The 19,810-nt window shown below is 37.6% G+C and overlaps 2 protein-coding genes across 2 annotated transcripts; both read left to right on the top strand.

Annotated features, from left to right (window-relative positions):
* The first annotated feature begins 3,154 nt into the window (after window positions 1-3,154).
* LOC108431515 (elastase-1-like) lies at window positions 3,155-8,328 on the top strand. The gene is made up of 8 exons (XM_017704722.2): window positions 3,155-3,283; window positions 3,966-4,063; window positions 5,041-5,141; window positions 5,387-5,512; window positions 6,231-6,367; window positions 7,451-7,593; window positions 7,737-7,886; window positions 8,202-8,328. The coding sequence occupies exons 1-8, from the start codon at window positions 3,244-3,246 to the stop codon at window positions 8,211-8,213; spliced, it is 807 nt and encodes a 268-aa protein (XP_017560211.1). The 5' UTR covers window positions 3,155-3,243; the 3' UTR covers window positions 8,214-8,328.
* Window positions 8,329-12,033: 3,705 nt separating this feature from the next.
* LOC108431500 (elastase-1-like) lies at window positions 12,034-18,353 on the top strand. Its single transcript, XM_037532400.1, has 8 exons — window positions 12,034-12,139; window positions 12,271-12,368; window positions 12,489-12,589; window positions 14,999-15,124; window positions 16,327-16,463; window positions 16,643-16,785; window positions 17,838-17,987; window positions 18,101-18,353. Exons 1-8 carry the CDS (start codon window positions 12,100-12,102, stop codon window positions 18,110-18,112), a joined length of 807 nt encoding a protein of 268 aa, XP_037388297.1. The 5' UTR covers window positions 12,034-12,099; the 3' UTR covers window positions 18,113-18,353.
* The last annotated feature ends 1,457 nt before the right edge of the window (window positions 18,354-19,810 follow it).

Consider the following 19,810-nt stretch of genomic DNA (forward strand, 5'->3'; position numbering starts at 1 on the left):
AGTTTAAGGGGTTAATTTCCAAGGTCAGTTATAAATAAGACCAGATAACTATGTTTTTTTTTTTTTTAAATATTAAAAGCGCATGATCTTGCATTTCTCTCCTTTACTTTCAGAGCCCATGTCAAGTAAAAATGACCATCGTTTGATTCGGAGGTCATCATTTCTACTTTCTTATCAGCGTCATTGTGCCATACGGTCAAATTCAGTTCCACACTGTGGCATTTAAAGTGTCTTACTTAGTTAGTTAACACTGTTAGTATTAGTTCTTTTTAACACTGCCGCTTAATTTGTAATGTTGCTTCCTAAGCAGAGTAGTCCATTTTATGATTCCACCAAAAAGACATTTCAGACTTTAAACTCATTTGAACTAAAGACTAAAATTCTTTTGCTTTGAGTGACCCCATACCTCAATTAAGTGTTTTTTTTCTTTAATATATCATTAACAAACCTCACAAAACCTCACATCTCCAAAATGGTAACTTTACAGGAGAAGGAAAAAACCTGCTTTACGTTTAATGTAAGTCAATGGAACCAGACATTTTTCCAAGTCGTTTAGGGTCATTTCTTTTGGTCCATTCATCATGAACATAGAACACAATGCAAAAGGCAACAGGAATTTTCATATTATGTCAAAAACTGAAAAATGACAAAAATGTCGACAAAAAAGTTTCGTTCCGACAGGATGATATATTGTTGAAACTTACATTATGCCTTTTTCAGTGTCTTAAAAAGGGGTGGACAATATACTAGTACAACAGAGTAAAAGTACACATATTCTATAATTCATCTTGAGTAAAAGTACTTACTTGTGAATGTACCTAACTAGCAAGTGTGAGTGTCCTTTGTGTATTTATAGACGTTATGAAAGCACTTTTTCTTTTTCATACTTTAGTACATTCACAAGCAGAGAATAAAGAGGTAAACTGGAGCTAGTTAGATTCATAGAATGTAACAAAAAAACTCTATTATTATGTTGATTTCTGCCAGCACCCTATGCATTTGTAGTAGTATGTTAGCATTTAGGTAACTTTTCTTGTCCATTTTATATTAGATGCGCACATTTGAAGCTTGTAAGAGACATTGCATGTTTTCTAAATAATTGAATTCAGGTGTTCCAGTCACTTCCATGGCCACAGGTGTATAAAACCAAGCACCTAGGCCTGCAGACTGCTTCTATGAACATTAGTGAAAGAATGGGTCGCTCTCAGGAGCTCAGTGAATTCCAGTGTTGTACCGTGATAGGATGCCACCTGTGCAGCACGTCCAGTCGTGAAATTTCCTCGCTACTAAATATTATACTAAATATAAAGTGAAAGCGATTGGGAATGACAGTAACTCAGTCACAAAGTGTTAGGCCACGTAAAATGACAGAGGGGGGGTCAGTGGATGCTGAGGTGCATAATGCGCAGAGGTCTTCTGCAGAGTCAATCGCTGCAGACCTCCAAACTTCATGTGGCTTTCAGATTAGCTCAAGAACAGCATAGAGAGCTTCATGGAATGAGTTTCCATGGCAGAGCAACTGCATCCAAGCCTTACATCACCAAGCACAATGCAAAAGTCGCTAATGTCTTTACAGTAGTGTAAAGCACACCGCCACTGGACTCTAGAGCAGTGGAGACATGTTCTCTGGAGTGACAAATCATGCTTCTCCATCTGGCAATCCGATAGTTTGGTGGAGGGGGGATTATGGTGTGGGGTTGTTTTTCAGGAGTTGGGCTCAGCCCCTTAGTTCCAGTGAAAGGAACTCTAAATGCCTCAGCAGACCAAGAGATTTTGGACAATTTCATGCTCCCAACTTTGTGGGAAGAGTTTGGGGATGGCCCCTTCCTGTTCCAACATGACTGCACACCAGTGCATAAAGCAAGGTCCATAAAGACATGGATGAACGAGTTTGTTGTGGAATAACTTGACTGGCCTGCACAGAGTCCTGACCTCAACCCAAAAGAACACCTTTGGGATGAATTAGAGTGGAGACTGCGAGCCAGACCTTCTCATCCAACATCATGTCTGACCTCACAAATGTGCTTCTGGAAGAATGGTCAAAAATTCCCATAAACACACTCCTAACCATTGTGGAAAGCCTTCCCAGAATAGTTGAAGCTGTTATAGCTGCAAAGGGTGGGCCGACATCATATTAAACCCTATGGATTAAGAATGGGATGTCACTCAAGTTCATATCCGTGTGAATGTAGACGAGCCAATACTTTTGGAAATATAATATATATATTTTTCTATTTCTAGCAACTAACTGAAACACACTACTCAGACTATCTAGAACTTCTACACAGCCCAGGATGGCATTTTTCTCTCAGAGGCGATTCTCTAAATTTGGTTGGTTCCACTCTCAGTTACCAATTATGTTAATCTAACACATTAGGCCTAATCAGTTCTGATCCTGAAGGCCTAACCAGTAGGAGCAGTAGGAGAGGTCACTTGGCTGAAATACACTTCATCTTCCTTTTGTTTCCAAACAAAACTGAACAATGAAACAGGTGAATTACTACAATACTCAAGTTTCATTACAAGACCTATTATATAGCTGTTGTCTGAACAAAACCTCATATCTCCACAATGATATCTTTAAAAGAAAAGGAAAACATGCTTTACGTTTAATGTAAGTCAATGGAACCAGACTTTCTGGTGACTTTTCCATGTCATTTTGGGCCAGTTCTTTTTGTCCATTCCTCGTGAAATTTACATATAATGTAAAGGGCAATGGGCGTTTTCAAATTATGTAAAAAAAACCTGAAAAACAACAAAAATGGAGATTCAATGTTTTTTTTTTTAATTCACTGAAGGTCTAGAAGTCATTGAGGGGCTCCCCACCAGACACTTGTACTTTTGATCAAGTAATAATTTATCAGGTTTTTTTCTACCTTTACTGAAACAAAGGAATAGCCCTGATATTAAGCTAAATTTGCTCAATATGAAGACATAAGTATGTCTTACCTTCTGCTTCATTGCTCGCAGATGGGTGAAAGTAAAGGGTTAAGGTATAGTAGACATACAAATGTTGCCTCAGGCCAGTTCAGCCTAATAAAAAGCATGAGGAAAGAGTTTCAGGTAATCAGCATAAGGGCAAATAACCTTGGCAGATATGATAACTGTGAGAATGTGCACACCTGTTTGAACAGCCATGGTGGAAAACATCCAGCTATGAATGAACTGTTCCTTGCTATCTGATGGTACATAAAGCACCACTGGAGTGGTCCTGTTATGTGAGAGTTGTGAGTGACTGCAAGCATGCTGAGATTCCTCTTGCTGAGTGTCCTCGCCACCCTGGGTAAGTCACCTCTCTCGTACAAGCAAGAAAATTAGACACATTTTCAAAACAGGCTGCCAATCTGTAGAGCAGATTTTGCCAAATGCAGGCTGGCAAAAGTTAACAAATGTATTTTTTAGTGTATGATGGGCCAATCTTGGAAAATTTGTGGTTGATTATAAAGAGCATAATTTCTGTCACATAATACATTTTTTAATAAGAAAAAGGTGAATAGCACTATACTTCACAATTCAGTGGCTGCTAAGATAAAAAGACAAATGCTAACAGTCTGTTACCTCAGCTAATGTTACTAGCCTTTCAATACGAGTTTGAGAGAGGTAGTACACCAACACCGAATGGGATCAATTATGTTAAATGTTTCATTTCATTAAACTTATAAGAATGTAAAAATGTGTTCTGCTATGTGATGCTACATGCTACACTATGAAACACGATCCTATCAGTAAGCAGTGGCCTTTACAGTGCACCTAGTGATAAATGCAGCAATAAAGGGCACTGGGGATAGAAATTAATGAGTTAAAGGAGACAAAGACTGTATGAATGTATCACCACGATACATTAGATTAAACCATGTCTGGGAAACTAGCCCAAAATATGTGCAGTCAAATGCATTAGGGATGCATTCATATGCATATTGAGCATGTGTGCTTGTTTGTGTGTGTGTGTGTGTGTGTGTGTGTAGTGCTGGCAGAGGAGAAGCCTGAGCTCAGGTTTCTGGAGAATGTGGTGGAGAGAGTTGTGGGTGGAGAGATTGCCAAAGCCCACTCCTGGCCCTGGCAGGTAAACTGTTCTTTCATAGGAGGCTGTTACAATCATGTGTAGACCGCTGGAGATGGAGCATTTACATAAAAAAATATTCTAATGGTGCCACATTCTAGAGTGAAACGAAGAAAAAATATATTATGTTTTTTTCCTTCAAACTAGGAAACATCTTAATGTGCTTTTGTTAGGTGCAAGTCAAAACAGAAGCTAATATTAATGAAGCACTTTGTGGTGTAACTGCTGTCCCATGGATTGTTGTAGGCGGAGGGGGTGATATGATAATAATAATAATAGAAAATTGAAATACTTTTGCAAGCCAGATAGGACTGTCCAACCACTTTGCACTTTGTTAGTCATTTCAGAATCCTTTTTGTTTTGCAATTTTCTCCCAAATTTAGTTGTATCCAATTCCACCCACTAGTTAGGACTCCCCCCAATCACACAATACCACCAGTGCTATGAGGGCAAAAGCTAGCACAGGCTTCCTCTGAGACCTGTGAAGCGCCACCGCATGTTTTTGAACTGCTGCGAATGTAACATCATTAGAGAGCTAAACACACTCTGAGAACATTAACCTCAAGCTCTGTTACATCAGCTAAGACTAGCACTGTGCTGAGTGATGGGAGGGAGAAGTGGGGCCATTCTACCCACCCAGAGACAGCCCAGAATTGTGCTCTTTTGGACTCATGGCCATGGATGTCTGAGGCATCACCACCCTGATAGGGTCAGCGCTTAGATGGTTGTGCCACTCGGGAGCCCCTATATCAGAGTCCTTTAACTCACTGTTTTGTGTTCATTATTTTTACACTAATAGGAAAATGACAGCTGATCTTTATATTATGTGAAAATTTCATGATGAATAGACTAATAATAATGATTCACATACATTCAAGATAACCCCTTAAAATCTCAAGCGTTTTACACCCTAATGCTTATTTTTCAGCTCTTTAATCACAATATAGTGTTAATTTTACGCTTGGACTCTTGTGTCTCAGATCTCTCTGCAGTACTTGTCAGGTGGCACCTACTACCACACCTGTGGAGGAACTCTGATCAAGAGGCAATGGGTGTTGACAGCTGCTCACTGTGTTGACAAGTAACTAAGACCCCTCTGCTCTATTCAGGCTAAAATTGGTTATTAAAAGATCAGGCTTCAATAGCTGGAGATATGGCTGATCTCTTAACCGGGAAATGTAAGAGTGCAAAGATCATCGTTAATGATCTCTGCTGTCCGGGGCTTTCCAGGCAGCTCAATGCTGTACATTTATATACGGTCTAATGAATGAATCCACATTCAAAGGCAGTCCAATGAGGACTTTTTTGTGTTTTTGATCTTTGCAGGCAGAGAACGTGGCGTGTTGTTCTGGGAGATCATGACATCTACACTCAAGAGGGCACAGAGCAATACCTGAGCGTTAGCAACGTGTACATTCACAGCAACTGGAACCCCAACAGCGTTGCTGGAGGGTACAGGAACATCATACAGAAACCATTTATTACCACTGCCATACAAAAGTTTGGAATCACTCGTCCATTTATTTTTGGCTATTATATATAAAAACTTATATTGTGTACATTTAAGTATAATACACTAGACACCAGGAGGTATTTTAGATGTTTTATTCAAGTATTTGGGGTCGAAACAAGACATTATTCATTAAGCCTAGCAGATTCTATTCTGTGTACAATAATTTACAATAGGACTTCTTAATAATTATTATTTAAAATAAACTCAGTTATCTGCCCAAGATTTGATCACATCTGAAATCTGCAGCACTGTGGATATTAATATCATCCTAGCTTCTTTCACAATGTTATGAAAGCTTGCTAAGTCATTAGACTACTAATTATTTGTTTGTTGCACATGGCAACAATATTGGGCATCATTCTATATGTATCTGCAACCAAATTGTTTTTGTAATGTTGAAAATGCCGATTTCAAACGTTTGAATAATGATTTTGAACCTCTGAGCGCCAAAGAGAATTAATATGACGCCATTTATAATAAATATCATGCATTTTCAGGCCTTCACAGTTTATGAAAAAGCATGATCTGAGACCCAACCTGAACATACTCGAGCGTGAAAACAGATTAAGGATCCTGTTGAAATAGTACGCCATGTCCTTAAGATTAATTGTGTCGGATTCACAGTAATAAATCTGGAGTCTTTTCCTTTGATCCCAGGTATGACATTGCTCTGCTCCGTCTGTCCACCGTTGCTACCCTGAACACCTATGTACAGCTGGCTTCTCTGCCTCCCTCTGGTCAGATCCTGCCCAACAATAACCCCTGCTACATCACCGGCTGGGGCCGCACTCAGAGTGAGCGATAAAAGGAGAATTCTAATTTTTCAAAATGTCCATTTAACTACACTGTTACCATGTAAACAAAGTCCTTCAGAGTGATGATTTGATGTGAAATGCTCTGTTCTAGAGAAACTGCCCAAGTAAGAATTGTTTACAGTGGTGGTGTACATCTGATGATCTAAATCCATTCATGGCGAAGAGTTATGTGCAGGACATTGAAGGCAAAACAGCTTTTTTTCCCAGAAATACTGTTTTACCATCATCAACATTACATATAAAACTTTTGGATAATAAATAAAATAGCTTTTGTATTGTAGACAAGATGACCCCTGGTTCCTATCACCACCACTGTAAAGAAATCTAAGTCTCTACAATGAACCATTTTACACCAAACCACTCTGAATCACTGGGTCTTCAGAGACCCATGCAGTGAAAGGATCATTATAGAACCAACGGTGTTTCTTCAACGGAATCATGTTAAAGAACCCTGTCTGGCAACTTTAACGTACCCAATTAGCTCATGTTCTAGTAAAACACACCCAGGATCAGTTATCTATTTCCTGTGGAACGGTTGAAAATTAGAAGGGTACCAATCTAGACAGAATACTAGACCCCATATCTGATAAGAGAACTAGTATATTATACTGTATAGCAGAAAATGCAACTTGCTCAAATGGAACCAACAAAGACCTCCAATATTTAATTTGTTAAAATAAAAAAATAACCTTATGGAGCTCTGACCAACTGCCCAGCACAGACTATGTTCCTTTACTATGTAGAAAAGAGAAATATGTACTGTAACAGTAAAGTTTTATTTTCCTCTTCCTTTTTCTTTTATAAATGTTTTTAAATATTTATTTATTTCAGTTCTCCCCTCAGTTCTGTGTTCTTTGTTGGTGTTAAAAGTGAATGAATAAGAATGAATTTTTTTCAATGAAAATGAATAAGAAAATAATTTAAAAAAAAGAAAAAATGTGGTCAAGGAGGGATTTTGCTTTACATGGATCGCAAGCCTCATTAACTTGGTCACAAGATGTTTGCACCACACAATATCATCATGTGTAAAGCCTAAGTTCTACATGTTGGTTCTCTCTACAGCTGGTGGTCAACTGTCCGCCAAGCTGAAGCAGGCCTCTCTGCCCGTGGTGGACTACAGCACCTGCTCCAGCAGTAGTTGGTGGGGCAGCACCGTTAAGAACACCATGGTGTGCGCTGGTGGAGGCAGTTTGTCTGGTTGCAATGTACGTTGTGATGGCATGACTCGAAACGTCTTACATCTTATTCAATAGGGAATGACATCAGAAAGAATAGATATGCTGTATGTGGTAACAGAATAATAAGCCGGTTTAAGAGGTTAAATCTTTTCTTTCTTTTATGACCATAGGGTGACTCTGGTGGCCCCCTGAACTGCCAGGTGAGCGGTCGATATGTTGTCCACGGGGTGACCAGCTTTGTGTCCTCTCTGGGCTGCAACACCCCGAAGAAGCCCACTGTCTTCACCCGTGTGTCTGCCTACACCGCCTGGATCAATGGTGTAAGTGATCTTGGAACCTTTCGTGCAACAGTCAAAAGACTGACTACAAATTAGCACATAAAAATATAAAGGATGATGAATGCACCTAGCTTGTGAATATTGTCACTGTATGTACGCTGTAATAACACTGGTGCAGCTCACTGTGTAAGCATCTGCTTCTTAAAATATTCTGTAAGAATATCATCTGTATGATAGGACAGAGCAATATTATCTGCGCCTGACACCATGTGACAAACTGTAATTCATCAGAAGTCAACGTTGTTCTCTATCTTCAGTTTCACATATTCACATTTGCGTTTTTTCCCTAAATTTCAGATCATCGGATAAATTGGATGTGAGAGTGACATCTGAGCTGAGAAGAAATGAGACATGACCTGTTGTGTTAATCTATAGCAATGGAAACATGAACCTGCAATAAACACACTTTATCTGTTAAAGTTAATCTTGGTCCTGGCTGTTTTTGGATTGTAAGAATGTTCTTGTAGATCTTTCGTATAAGTGAAATAACAGGTAGATGGCCAGACAGACAGTATTTTACTGATCCTGAACTGAAAACTGGAAAATGTCTAATGAGTCAAAATGTTTCATTCAATATTTTTGATACTGATCTCATTTAAAACACAGTACCAATAGGAGTTTCATGTCAAGTGTTTGAGAAAATGGCTAAAAGGGTAGAAAAGGGCAAAAGGATAATGATCTTTATCTAGACAAAACACAGGTGCCTCCGTACATGAATGTTTTGTTTATCTGGCTCCTCTGTCCATTGGCAAAAGACTTTTCCAAACATGGGCAAGAAACATCACCAATCAAATTCCAAAAGATATCTACATGTAAAACATTGACTACTAAAAGATGTTTAAACCACTTTAAATCAATTAAACAGGACTGACCAAGCAGTAATGAAATGACCATTAATCAAATCTGACTCACCATCAACTAAATCTGCTTTGCCTGCAGTGGAAATGGAACATTCTTTAGAGGAGGAGCCGCAATGCCAGAACATGAACATGAACTCTGAATGAAATGTATCATTTTGTGGATTTTATCTGGTCCTACAGTAAATAAAGAATCCTCCCATCCACACATCACAGTTACTGATTTAAGCCAGATTACAAAAAAAAAATAATAAAAAATACTGATCAACACTCAATGAATCTATAAGTAAGAAACAGAACCTGATGGACAATAAAATGCCCATCTATATGCACGTGCATTTTTGCCATGTTTTTACATGCTTCATACTTATTTTTTGAAATATTTAAAAAGATATGTCCATTTTACGCTAAGTGTCATTTTAACATAGATGAAGACAACAGAGAGCCATGGTAGATTCCAAAGTAGCCAATAAGACATATTTGTAAGTACACTCGACAAACCTCTGTCCACTGCCAAGGATGGTGTCCATCATATGATATTCTGACACAAACAGTCCCAGATCCTCAAATCATGGGCCAATGGGCACAAACATTTGTTGAGTTCCTAACCTGCTACCTTTTTGGGCAGTCAGGGAATTTATTATGATATTACACCAAGTTACACAAAGCCTATGCAGCACCACGATGGCAGCACTCTGCCAGCAATGTTGGACACATTGTCAGTATTAATGCAGTGTTTTTTCCAATTGAATCAAAATAACTGCAAAATCTCACCCACAATAACAAGATCACAGATTAGTATAAGCATGAGACATACATGAACCTAAAAAGCCAAATCTTCAAACATCCTACCTAATGCAAACCTTAAGGCATGGTAGTTATTCATCTATTTATTTTCATTTATGTCTCACCTCTGATAACTGAAGACTAGACATTTTTTCTTTAACTCGGTGGCTGACATTTCAAATTTGCCTTTAAAATGGATATCCTCTATTAGGCCTCACTCTTACAGATACTCTAGCCACATCTTTTAAAATTCTGGAGCTCCAGATTCAAAGCACATTGAAAGGAACACTTCGGTCTCTTTTTTGGTCTCTTCCCTTTCAAAGAGACAGGAGTCTGGTCTTGTATGGCTGGGAATAACTGCCTGGCAACATTGCCAAAATGTCTTTACTGTAACACAGTGACATATTTGTGAGTTAAAACAGCTTTTCAAATTTCTCACAATTGCTCACGAGGGCCCATGGTGGGCACATGTCAATTAAACCCACTGGATGATCCGAGCCTGGTTAAGGACTGTGGAAAACGTTCTCACTGTTTGTTTTGAGGTATTCAGTTTACTGAATTTATCACCTGCCAAAGTAAGTTCATAAACTGCATATGTCTCATTTACTATACAACAGGGACTTGGACCTGTCACAGTTGTTGCAAGTATGGATTTTGTTTGACATTAAGGTGACAGGTTCTAATTAATGGTATGGTATAATGTGACACCAGTTGTCAAGAATATTTAATGCAGCATTCACTAGTGGTGTTTGAACAGCCCACAAGTCACTAAGGCTGCAATGTGAGAAAAAAAGAAGTGGAACGTCTCAGTACATCCAGCCTCTAACAGCACAGGAATAGATGTTCATCAGGCTCCATTCTTCTCTTTTTGGTCTAAAATGAAATGCTAGTGTCATTCCACATTAACACACCTACTGCCAGCCTGGTCACAGCATGGATTTCCATGAAAAAAACTCAGAAATATTTTTTACATATGAATCTTTTGCAAAATGTGCCCTAGTAAACAGCATCTTAACTGCTTACAGAATGACTAAACTCAGCTGAAATATTTACTGGGCATAAATGCAACACTAATAACAATCATTTTAAATCATCTAATTAATGAATGAATGTTAATAACAACATTATTATGTATTATTTTAATCAAATCTGTGAATTACTTATTTCTGCTCGCAACTCAAATTCCAAATGGCTTCAAAAAAGTAACAAAAGAAAACATTTATAAGCCTTTTAACCTTTTTATATTATCTCCATCAAATTCACTTTCTGAATAGGAATGTGTCTGATTAACATATAAAAATATTCTTTATGGCTTAATGATTGCTTTAAACATGATGTATTTGACTTGAAGTCAATAAAAACAAACAGAAAACTGTAACAAATAGAAAATCTGTCATGATTGGCCCCTTCCAGTCCGGTCCATGTGTGTTTGTTTTGGTCTAGTCCATGTGCTTTGTTTTGATCCTAGTTCGGCCCCCTGATTGTTCCCTCCTGGGTTTCTACCTGTCCCTTGTTTACCCTCATGTATTTAAGCCCTGTGTTTTCCCCTGTGTAGTGGCAGGACTTTGTTTGAGATGTTTGTTGTTAGACGTTTGGCTTGTTTGGCTTGTTTGGCTTGTTTTGTTCAATTTTGTTCTTAGTTATGTCTGTCCACCCTAAGCTCAGTATAGATTATTGGAACCTGGACTGGCTCGACCACGACCCTGGATTTGCCCGTAATAAAAGTCGGTTATCTCAGCACATGCGTCCGCCTCCTAACTCGCCAGCGTTACAAAAACATTGGAGTTATAGTGCTCCAGACTGTCTGTATTCTCTTTGAGAGGTAGTTTAGACCAAATCAGACTAAATTATATGGCAATTTATTGCTCATTATGTAAGAAACAATATTTGTGAGATTCTCCATTTTGGAATATGGAATTTAAATATCTTTCTATGTTGCAATTTTGACCTACACCGTTTGAAATAAAGGTTCTGTGCAGGTACATTTTTTGTTCATCAAGGTACAAACAATGTAAATGTACAGCAGTAGTTTTAAGGTTCAACTGTGCACCTTAAATCAGTTTTCCCAGGTGAAAAGTTCATATTTGTGCCTTTTCATAACCTAATGTTTAAAAGCAGAACAGTAAAATAAAGAGATGGGGTGTGTGGAGTCAGTACAACTTAGAAAATATAATTTAAATGGATTATGGTACAGATATGATCCCTGACTAAAGGTACTGAGATGTACCCTTGGGGGTACTATCTTTTTCCCTCTCAGTTGCCGGTTCCCACTGCATATCAGAATGAGCCACATTTCTATCGATCCAGAAGCTACAGAGCACCATTCCCTATTTCAACAGTTCATATTTCACATGTTACTGTGATGTCAGAATTCCCACAAGAGGCACATTGTCCTTGGTCATGTATGATAACTGTGAGACAGAACACATCTGCAGAGCGTGGGGGAACGTATGACGTACAGTATAGCACTGCGGAATGTGCTGTATCAACAGACAAGTCAACTATAAAGGCACCAAGTGGCAAACTAGAAAGTGTCCTGCCGCACTGCAGACATGTTGAAGCTGCTCCTATTTACCGCTCTCGCCTCTTTGGGTAAGAAATCTTTCACACTCCTCTGGACACAGGCTATCTGATCTAGAGCTAAGCAGTCCAGTTAGCAGAACGATTGCATCTTTCTCAGGTTCATTTACTCAGCGCTTCATTTGTCCTGTCTGTCTCTGCAGCTCTTGCTGATGAGGAGCCCCAGGCTCTCTTCTTGGAGGAAGTGGAGGGAAGAGTTGTAGGTGGTGAAGTAGCGAAACCACACTCATGGCCCTGGCAGGTAACTTTCCCATCTCTAAAGGAAATGCAATTGCATAAACAAGTTGTTATGCAAGCGATAGATCAATGAAAGTGCACTGTAGAGGTTCCAATGAGATCATGATATCATCTTCTATCTCAGATCTCTCTCCAGTTCCAATCTGGCAACTCATACCATCACACCTGTGGAGGAACCCTGGTCAGGAGAGGATGGGTGATGACTGCAGCCCATTGTGTGGACAGGTAAGACCATTACATATTATCTTCACTTGTTTAGACTGAGTTTAATTCATTGGTAATTCCACTCAAGCACAGGGCCTGGCAGGTTATGTCATGGAAAAATTCAAGCAAAAGCTTCAATTTACAACATGCATCTACATAAAATTTTAAAACTGTTGCCCGAATAGTTTTTAAATAATTAATTTAATTTGATAATTCAAATTCTAAATTAAATATTGAGTTTAAATGCATACAGAATGACTTAACTAAGCAATTTTTAGCTGGGTATAAATACACTATAGACATGTTATAATCGACTTGATATGGTTCTAGAAAACTGTCCTTATATTATTAATTTAATGTTTTATTTGTTTCATGTTAATACAGTTGTATGCAAAAGTGTGAACACCCTTTGTCAAATTATATACTTGCCAAACGCTGTGAAAGTACTGTATGTCAGCACATTTCTCTACACAGAATGCACTTAAATTAAAATTGGAAATACTTAAAAAATTAAAATGCACTTAAAATTTCAGCAAATTTTAATTCACAATTTCTATTTATTTGCTGAGTTTAGCATGGGAAAAATTCATAAAATTAAATGTGCCATAACTTTTGCACAGAACACATTTCAATGTTTTATTATCTATTTATTATCAAAATGTTAAATTCAGGAAATAAACACCAATCGTGCATTAAAGTGTGCAGAAACATATTTTCTGTAGAGGATGATTTTATGTATTTTACATAATCCAGGTTGTCGGAAGTAAACCTCGCAAATCTCCAAAACGGTTACTTTACAGGAGAAGGAAAAACCTACTTTACTTTTAATATAAGTCAATGGAACCAGGCATTTTCATCAGTCATTCTGGGTTGTTTCTTTTGGCCAATTCGTCATGAAACTTAAACATAGTGTAAACAGCAACAGGCAGTTTCAAATCATGTCAAAAACTGAAAAACAACAAAAATGGAGATGCGAGGTTTTCTTCTGACAGAAGCAATATACTCCCAGAATGCGTGCATTTATTTAATGATGTGCTTTTTAACATCAGACTATGAAGAATTTATCTTTGAAATTTAATCTTTACATAATTTTTAACAACTATTCTGGCATGATTTTGTTTTTGTGTAATATTCCTGTTTCTGTTAAACTATGGATTTATGAATCTATAGATCCTCCATATAACATGAAGCTGCACAATGATCACATCTAAAAATCCACATTTTTAAAATCTCATTAGGTGCCACCTCAAGGTGTATCATTTGTAAACTGTCACCTACATTTGAGCACATATTTGTAAAGCTGTACATGACAAGTTATGGACATTATTTTCACATTCCTTCTTTTTGCTGCTGTAACCTCACAATGTCCCTCAGTGTTAATAATATTTCTGTCTTTCTAGAAGTAATTCATGTGGGTGGTACTTTTCACCCTTCTACTCAGCACTGCTGTTATGACCTTTATGGATCTAATTCTGTATGTGTATAATATTCAGACAATATAGCATACTGTAGCAGAAGTAAACCACAGAGACTCTGGATACTTTAAATGAACACACTTAAAAAACAATTCTTCAAGGGTGCTTTAATAAAAGGAATGGTTCTATTTAGAACCTTGAGTTCTCTATAAAACCATTTCATGTTTAAATGGTTCTTTGTATGGTGAAATGGTTCTTCAGAGTGATAAAGAATGTGTTCTATATGGTTCTATATACAGTCTTTTTTAAAATGGTTCTATGTTGCATCCAAAATGGTTCTTCTGTTATATGCAAGCTTTATATTGTCCCAATAGCAGAACCTTTTAGGCTATTTTCAAGACCATTTACAACACATTCTTCATAAATCTGAAGAACCATTTCACCATACAAAGAACCATTTAAACATGGAATGGTTCTATATAGATCTCATGGTTCTAAACAGAACCATTCCCTTTACTAAAGAACCATCATTAAAGTGTACACTCTTTAAAAAGACGGTGCTTCAAGGATCCTTTCGTGAAGAACATGGCTCTATATAGAACCATGAACACTCAGTGAACCCTTTGCATGTTTATAGGGTTCTTTCCATGATGCAGGGTTTCTTCAAGGAGTGATAGAGAATGTGCTGTAGATGGTTCTGTTTAGAACCTTTTTTAAAATGGTTATAGCACCCACAATTATTCAAAATATATAGCACTTCTATTGTTTAGATGTCAAGTTTATAATGATAAAACCCTTTTCAAAAAGGTTCTATACAGAACCATTTATAGCACCTGCATGCACATTTTCTAAAGAATCCTTTCATGACACAAAGAACTAAACATGCCAAGGGTTCTTTGAGTGGTCATGGTTCTATATAGGACAGTTTTCTTTACTAAAGAATAGTTGAAGCACTGTCTTTTGTAAGTGTGTCTAAATTGAAAATCATGTACAAGGTTTTTTTATGTATCTATAGGCAAAGGACATATCGTGTTGTGCTAGGTGATCATAACATCTCTCAGCATGAAGGCAAGGAGCAGTACATCTCTGTGAGCCGGGTCTACATTCACCCCAACTGGAATTCCAACATGATTTCAAATGGGTAGGTAACCTACATCACTGCATCTATGTTTTCTTGTTGATCTACTTGATGAATACATACAAACAACTAACGCTGTCTGAATACTATCATTCTAACGGCCGTGACTGTAAAGCAAATAGTATAGGTGCAAGAGTTAAGCATATTCATTCATACGCATTCTTACAATAGAACAAATACGAAGCAGAAAAGGAAGAGATACTCATGACCAGAAAATCTGGATTTACGTTAATTTCTTGTGGAAAAACTAAACTGATCAGTGTTGGTTTTTGGCCTTGTCCTTTACGCACAAAGCTTTCTCTAGATTCCCTGAACCATAAGAAAGAGTTAGGGACTGTAGATGATGGCATCCTTAAATTTCTTGAACTTGTGTTGAATAGCGCTGTTCCTTAAACTGTTGGACTATTTACTTCACTCTCGAAGTACTTCGCAAAGTGGAAACTGAGCCTTTTATGAATGCTCCTTTTGTACATCAGACATGATGAATAGGTATTTTTGATCATTCCACAAACTTCCAGGTCTGCCCCTGTTCCGATTTTTTTTCTGGAATGTTTTGCAGGCATCAAATTTGGAATTAGCTCATATTTACAAAAAACAATAAAGAGGATAAGTAAAAAAATAATAATAATAGAATTTACCACTGTTACTGCAATTGAGCCCATAATTATACACTTACACACTATACTTCTTCAGTATGTGAAAAGTTCAATTGTTAATTCCCCTCAGTTATGTAAAAACTGTTGTATTTGGTTCTTTAATGAATCTTTGGTCCCAAACTGAATTTTACTATTGTTACAAGTCAGAGTGTCTTATTGGTCAATAAATATGTAAAACTATCTGTTAATGAGATTGCACTTGATAAAAACACAAGTAAAAATGTTTAGAAATTAAGAAGAAGTAAGTAATATAATAAGCTTACAGCAATCTCAAAATGGGAAATATTGGATATATAGCCTAGATTTAAAACAACTTCCCATCTTTGCAGCATAAAAGCCTTATTGCTAAGAGTCTAGGCTTAATCCATTTCTGGCCCACAGTATTAGCGCTAAGTACACAACTGAGGTGCAGCATAACTAAGACTGATAAAGTACTGTACTAAGAAAGTATTAAAAGGTGGTCTGTCCTTATGTGAGCCATTTTGAAGTTTCCCTGATTTCTGAAATAGATCATTTGACACTAAAAATTAAAAATTCCCTTAATCTCAGGTATGATATCGCTCTGCTCCGTCTGTCTGCTGACGCAACTCTGAATTCCTACATCCAGCTGGGTTCTCTGCCTCCCTCTGGTCAGGTCCTGCCCCACAATAACCCCTGCTACATCACCGGCTGGGGCCGCACTCAGAGTGAGTGATAACTGGGCATCATGTGGTTGCCAGACATGCCCTACTTTATGTAGCCTTTCGAGAAAGCCACTCATTTTTTTACCACTGCTATTTTAACTTTTTACTATAAACAATTACTAATATTATGGACCAGTGATATTACAGTGTCTTACTGCCCTCGTTCAAAACTCTGACTACAGCTGGAGGATCCCTCTCTTCTAACCTGAAGCAGGCCTACCTGCCTGTAGTGGACTATAAGACTTGCTCCAGCAGCAGTTGGTGGGGAGGTTCAGTTAGGACTACTATGGTTTGTGCTGGAGGTGGAAGTCTCTCAGGTTGCCAGGTATAGTACTTTTCACCTGTAATAAGAATATTTGTGTTAATGGGCTTGGAGAGCTTACTGTAATTCTGTACTCACGCCTGTGTAATATGTCCAAGTCAGGCCCGTGGCACAAATCTATTCAGCCCGCAAAATTATTCAAATTTTCTGTTAATATTCGCCCATTTCACCATAAGCTGCACTACTGTCTCCCAGCATGCACTGCAACATTATTTGTGCTCCAATCCCCTTGCAAACAAAGTTCTATGCAAAAGCACCACAAAAACAAAACGAGATGTCAGGTGTCTAGTTCAAGCGAATAAGCAGCTTTAAAAAAATCTACTCTACACTGGGGACATTTAAAGAGGTTTAACAGTCAACTGCAGCTAATGTAGCCTACTGTTTTCTATAAAACAATTTGTTCTCATTCAGAATTATTTTTTTATCATTTGGAAGTATTCATGCTTATTTTTTGTAGTTTTGGCGCATTTTGAGCAAACAGTGGCCAGTTGGGGTCACAGCAAAATGTTAAGTAAAATTAAGGCCCAAGAATTTGTTGAGATTTTTTAATATGGCCCTTTTAGCTGTTGAGTTTCACACCACTGATCTACACCAACTGCATCAACCCTACATTTCCAATATATGCCAATACAAACATATCACTGCTGTCAAAGCAAAACCTTTTATCTCCATTTTTATCATTTTTTCTTTTTTTGACCTAGTTTGAAAAAGGCAGTTGCTAATGATGAATGGACCAACAGAAATTGTCCAAAATTACTTGGAAAATCTATTTCTCCATTAGCTTCCATTAAAAGTGAAGAGCACTTTTCCTTGTCCTGTAAAAAACCTTTTTCAGAGAGCCAAGTTTTTTTTTTTAGCAGTGATATCCATGATGTGTTCTCTATAGAACTGCAGTGGAACTTCTTGTCATATCAAGCAACAAAAGAGGCACTATTGTTCTTTTTTTGTCTAAAATAAAATGATAAAGTTACAACAGATAAAATGCTGTTCTTGACATAAATTAGTTTGCTGCCACTCACAAAGAATTTTCACGTCCTCTCTCTTCTCTACTACAGGGTGACTCTGGTGGCCCCCTGAACTGCCAGGTCAATGGAAAATACTACGTCCATGGAGTCACCAGTTTCGTTTCTGCTCAAGGCTGCAACGTGCAGAGGAAGCCTACAGTCTTCACTCGTGTGTCTGCCTACATCGGCTGGCTGGAGAACGTATGTATATCTGAAGCACAAAAATCTCACAGTATTACCATATTAATTCAATTCAGTGAAATGCTAGAATATCTTGAAATGGCTGTGTATTGAGTTATGGTTATTTCTTGCAGACCATGCAATAAGAACAAGCCAGAGAATATGAGGAGTATCCTAAAGATGCTGGACCAGTTCACTTCTCCATGTTCTCAAATATATAATCTCAGAATATCGTCACTGTGGAGCAAAAACTTATCAATTTTTTGTCTTTTTAATATCATTTTAACAAGCCAGCTGCCATCTATCACAGTGTTAACATTTCATGAGCAATGGACCAATAAAAATGTTCCAAAAGCTTGTTCCATCATCAAAGTTAAATCAATTTTTTCTTTGTTTGTTGCAACCGCAAATATATGGTCAAATTTATCAATTTGGGCTGGTATAAAAACTCTACAACATTCAGACAGTAAAAAGACAATAAATAACGTAAAATAAAACAACTGTTACTATGTTCGTTATATTATTTTTCGTGAAAATATTTAATATTAATGTTTAAAAACACTTTCACAGCAACGATATTCTTAACCTTTCTTATTTTATATTGTCACATATGAACATAAAATACCTGCAAAAACTGTACAGCAAATAAAACTAAAAAAATATTTTATCAGAAATAGACACATCACATCTACCTGTATTTCCTACTGATTCACAAGCAGTCTGTTCATATTCAGATATCCAGATACACACGGAGCAATCAGAAAAAGCATATTCGATTGAAAGATCAGTCAAAAGATCTTAATGTTAATCCACTTTCTGACAGGTTTAGTTTAAATTCAATTAGCTTGAAACATCCATCCATCCATTTTCTAAGCCTCTTCTCCGTCAGGGTCGCGGGGGGTGCTGGAGCCTATCCCGGCAGTCTTCGGGCGAAAGGCAGGTCTTTGGGCGAAAGGCAGGTAGCTTGAAACAGTCCATTTTAAACAGTACATATCATCCATCAAAACTGTCAAACTGACAAACATCATCACACACATATACACCAATTTCCTATTTAAAAAACAAGATAAATACATTAAAAACTGCTGATACAATAACTTAGATTTAGCTTAAATGTTCCCGTCTTTGGCAAAATCAACATATACATTTAAAGCTCAAATAAACAAGTCCACATTTTCCTTTTCTTTATAATATCAATATTCAGCTACGACTGAATAGGTACTCTCCTTTGAAATGAGACAGGGCCTTTTCACACATTAAATCTGTTCACCTGAGGGGTATACAGTGTGTCACTTTGTCTGGGTTAGCCAATCAGCATCTCAACCAGCATCTTAATATCTAAGCAGCTCGGTCAGTACAGATGTTCACCTGCTCTATTGCAGGTTATGCTGCAGTTCAGTTCAACTGAGAGTGAAATAGCTTGTCCTTCATGAAATGCTAGCTGACCTCACCCCGACCCCTTAAAATCTCAATCTTTTTACATACTAAGGCTTATTATTCAATAACTACAGGGACTTCAAATCAAACTGGTTGAGCTATTCTTGGGTTACAGAAGTGTGTAACAAGCCTTTGGGCCCTGGCGATTTAAGGGGTTAAAGCAATCATATTCAGTTAAGCACAAAGATTTGTTGGGTGAATTCACTCATTCAGTTGGCCAAGGAGTGCAGAACAAGGGAGGGCACTCAGGCAGATCTTGATCTTCTGTCCTAATAAACCTTTCACTAAGCCCATTACTGTATAAAATCAATGTACAATGTCGTTCCTGCACAAATGTTTTTGGAATTAATTCTACCCATTCATTACATGAAAACAGTGACACTTAACATGACCTATAGGCAAAATGG

This window comes from Pygocentrus nattereri, chromosome 21 (assembly GCF_015220715.1).
Source record: "Pygocentrus nattereri isolate fPygNat1 chromosome 21, fPygNat1.pri, whole genome shotgun sequence".
In the NCBI taxonomy this organism is placed as follows: Eukaryota; Metazoa; Chordata; class Actinopteri; order Characiformes; family Serrasalmidae; genus Pygocentrus; species Pygocentrus nattereri.

Bases quoted from the DNA above. Each gene is read 5' to 3' on its own strand.
- LOC108431515 (XM_017704722.2), top strand. From the start codon at position 3,244: ATGCTGAGATTCCTCTTGCTGAGTGTCCTCGCCACCCTGG. The intron at 5,513-6,230 runs GTACAGGAACAT...CTTTGATCCCAG, and splicing joins CCCAACAGCGTTGCTGGAGG to GTATGACATTGCTCTGCTCC. The intron at 6,368-7,450 runs GTGAGCGATAAA...TTCTCTCTACAG, and splicing joins CGGCTGGGGCCGCACTCAGA to CTGGTGGTCAACTGTCCGCC.
- LOC108431500 (XM_037532400.1), top strand. From the start codon at position 12,100: ATGTTGAAGCTGCTCCTATTTACCGCTCTCGCCTCTTTGG. The intron at 12,140-12,270 runs GTAAGAAATCTT...CTGTCTCTGCAG, and splicing joins TACCGCTCTCGCCTCTTTGG to CTCTTGCTGATGAGGAGCCC. The intron at 16,786-17,837 runs GTATAGTACTTT...TCTCTACTACAG, and splicing joins GAAGTCTCTCAGGTTGCCAG to GGTGACTCTGGTGGCCCCCT.